The sequence below is a fragment of the Rhagoletis zephyria genome, unplaced genomic scaffold (genome assembly GCF_001687245.7).
Source record: "Rhagoletis zephyria isolate East Lansing unplaced genomic scaffold, Rhagoletis_zephyria_1.1 Rzeph_scaffold_09400, whole genome shotgun sequence".
Taxonomy (NCBI): Eukaryota; Metazoa; Arthropoda; class Insecta; order Diptera; family Tephritidae; genus Rhagoletis; species Rhagoletis zephyria.
The window spans coordinates 1-664 of record NW_016166478.1 but is presented as its reverse complement, the minus strand read 5'-3'; the positions used below and the strand labels follow the sequence as shown (position 1 = coordinate 664).

General features: G+C 52.0%; 1 protein-coding gene across 1 annotated transcript; it reads left to right on the top strand.

Moving 5' to 3' along the window:
• Positions 1-177: 177 nt before the first annotated feature.
• Positions 178-624, top strand: LOC108375766 (uncharacterized; the record flags this gene model as incomplete). Its single annotated transcript, XM_017631913.1, has 1 exon — positions 178-624. A coding segment is annotated over exon 1 (447 nt), but the record flags the coding sequence as incomplete, so codon positions are not given.
• Between the last annotated feature and the right edge of the window lie 40 nt (positions 625-664).

The following is a 664-nucleotide window of genomic DNA, read 5'->3' as shown; positions in this document are numbered from 1 at the left end:
GCAAAGAAGGCTAAGCAAGGAGGTGATGCGGAGTCCGCAGCACCCGCGAAGCATCGCTATTTTAGTGACGTCGCCAGAGATCACCTACAGGCGGCGATAATAGATGAAAATAGCAAGACACCGCTGGCAGTGCAGCAAAAATGGGTGGAGATTGATGTGAGGCTGTCGAGCCTCGTAATGAACTACATACTCGACAACCCCGAAGGTCCTCACACAGAGTTCGACTCGTCGGAATCCCTACGGGGATACCGGGTAGTCAAGTGCGCGAACCAGTTCTCCCTGGATTTCCTTGCTGGATGCGTCGCTAAGATCAGCGACACTTTTGTCGGCTTGAAGCTCAAGCTGATTCTAGCTAAGGACATTCCAAGGAGACCACGTGCACGCATTTGGCTGCCTCCGATGGATGAACCAGGCGAAAAGTTGCTGCGGTGTCTTAAGCTACATAATAAAGACATACCGGCGATCGAGGAATGGGAGCTTATAAAGGTTGAAGAGCCAAGAAGGCCTACAAATAAGCCCATTCTGCTAGCTATTTGCGCAGAATCACTGGACGCCTTAGAGAAGGTTGACTATCGGCTCTGCTTCGGTATCCGTAAGGCTAGAGTGCGGGTATTGCTCGGAGAGGTTAGCCCGGTAGAAGAAGATCCCGGGGTTGATGGAGCTG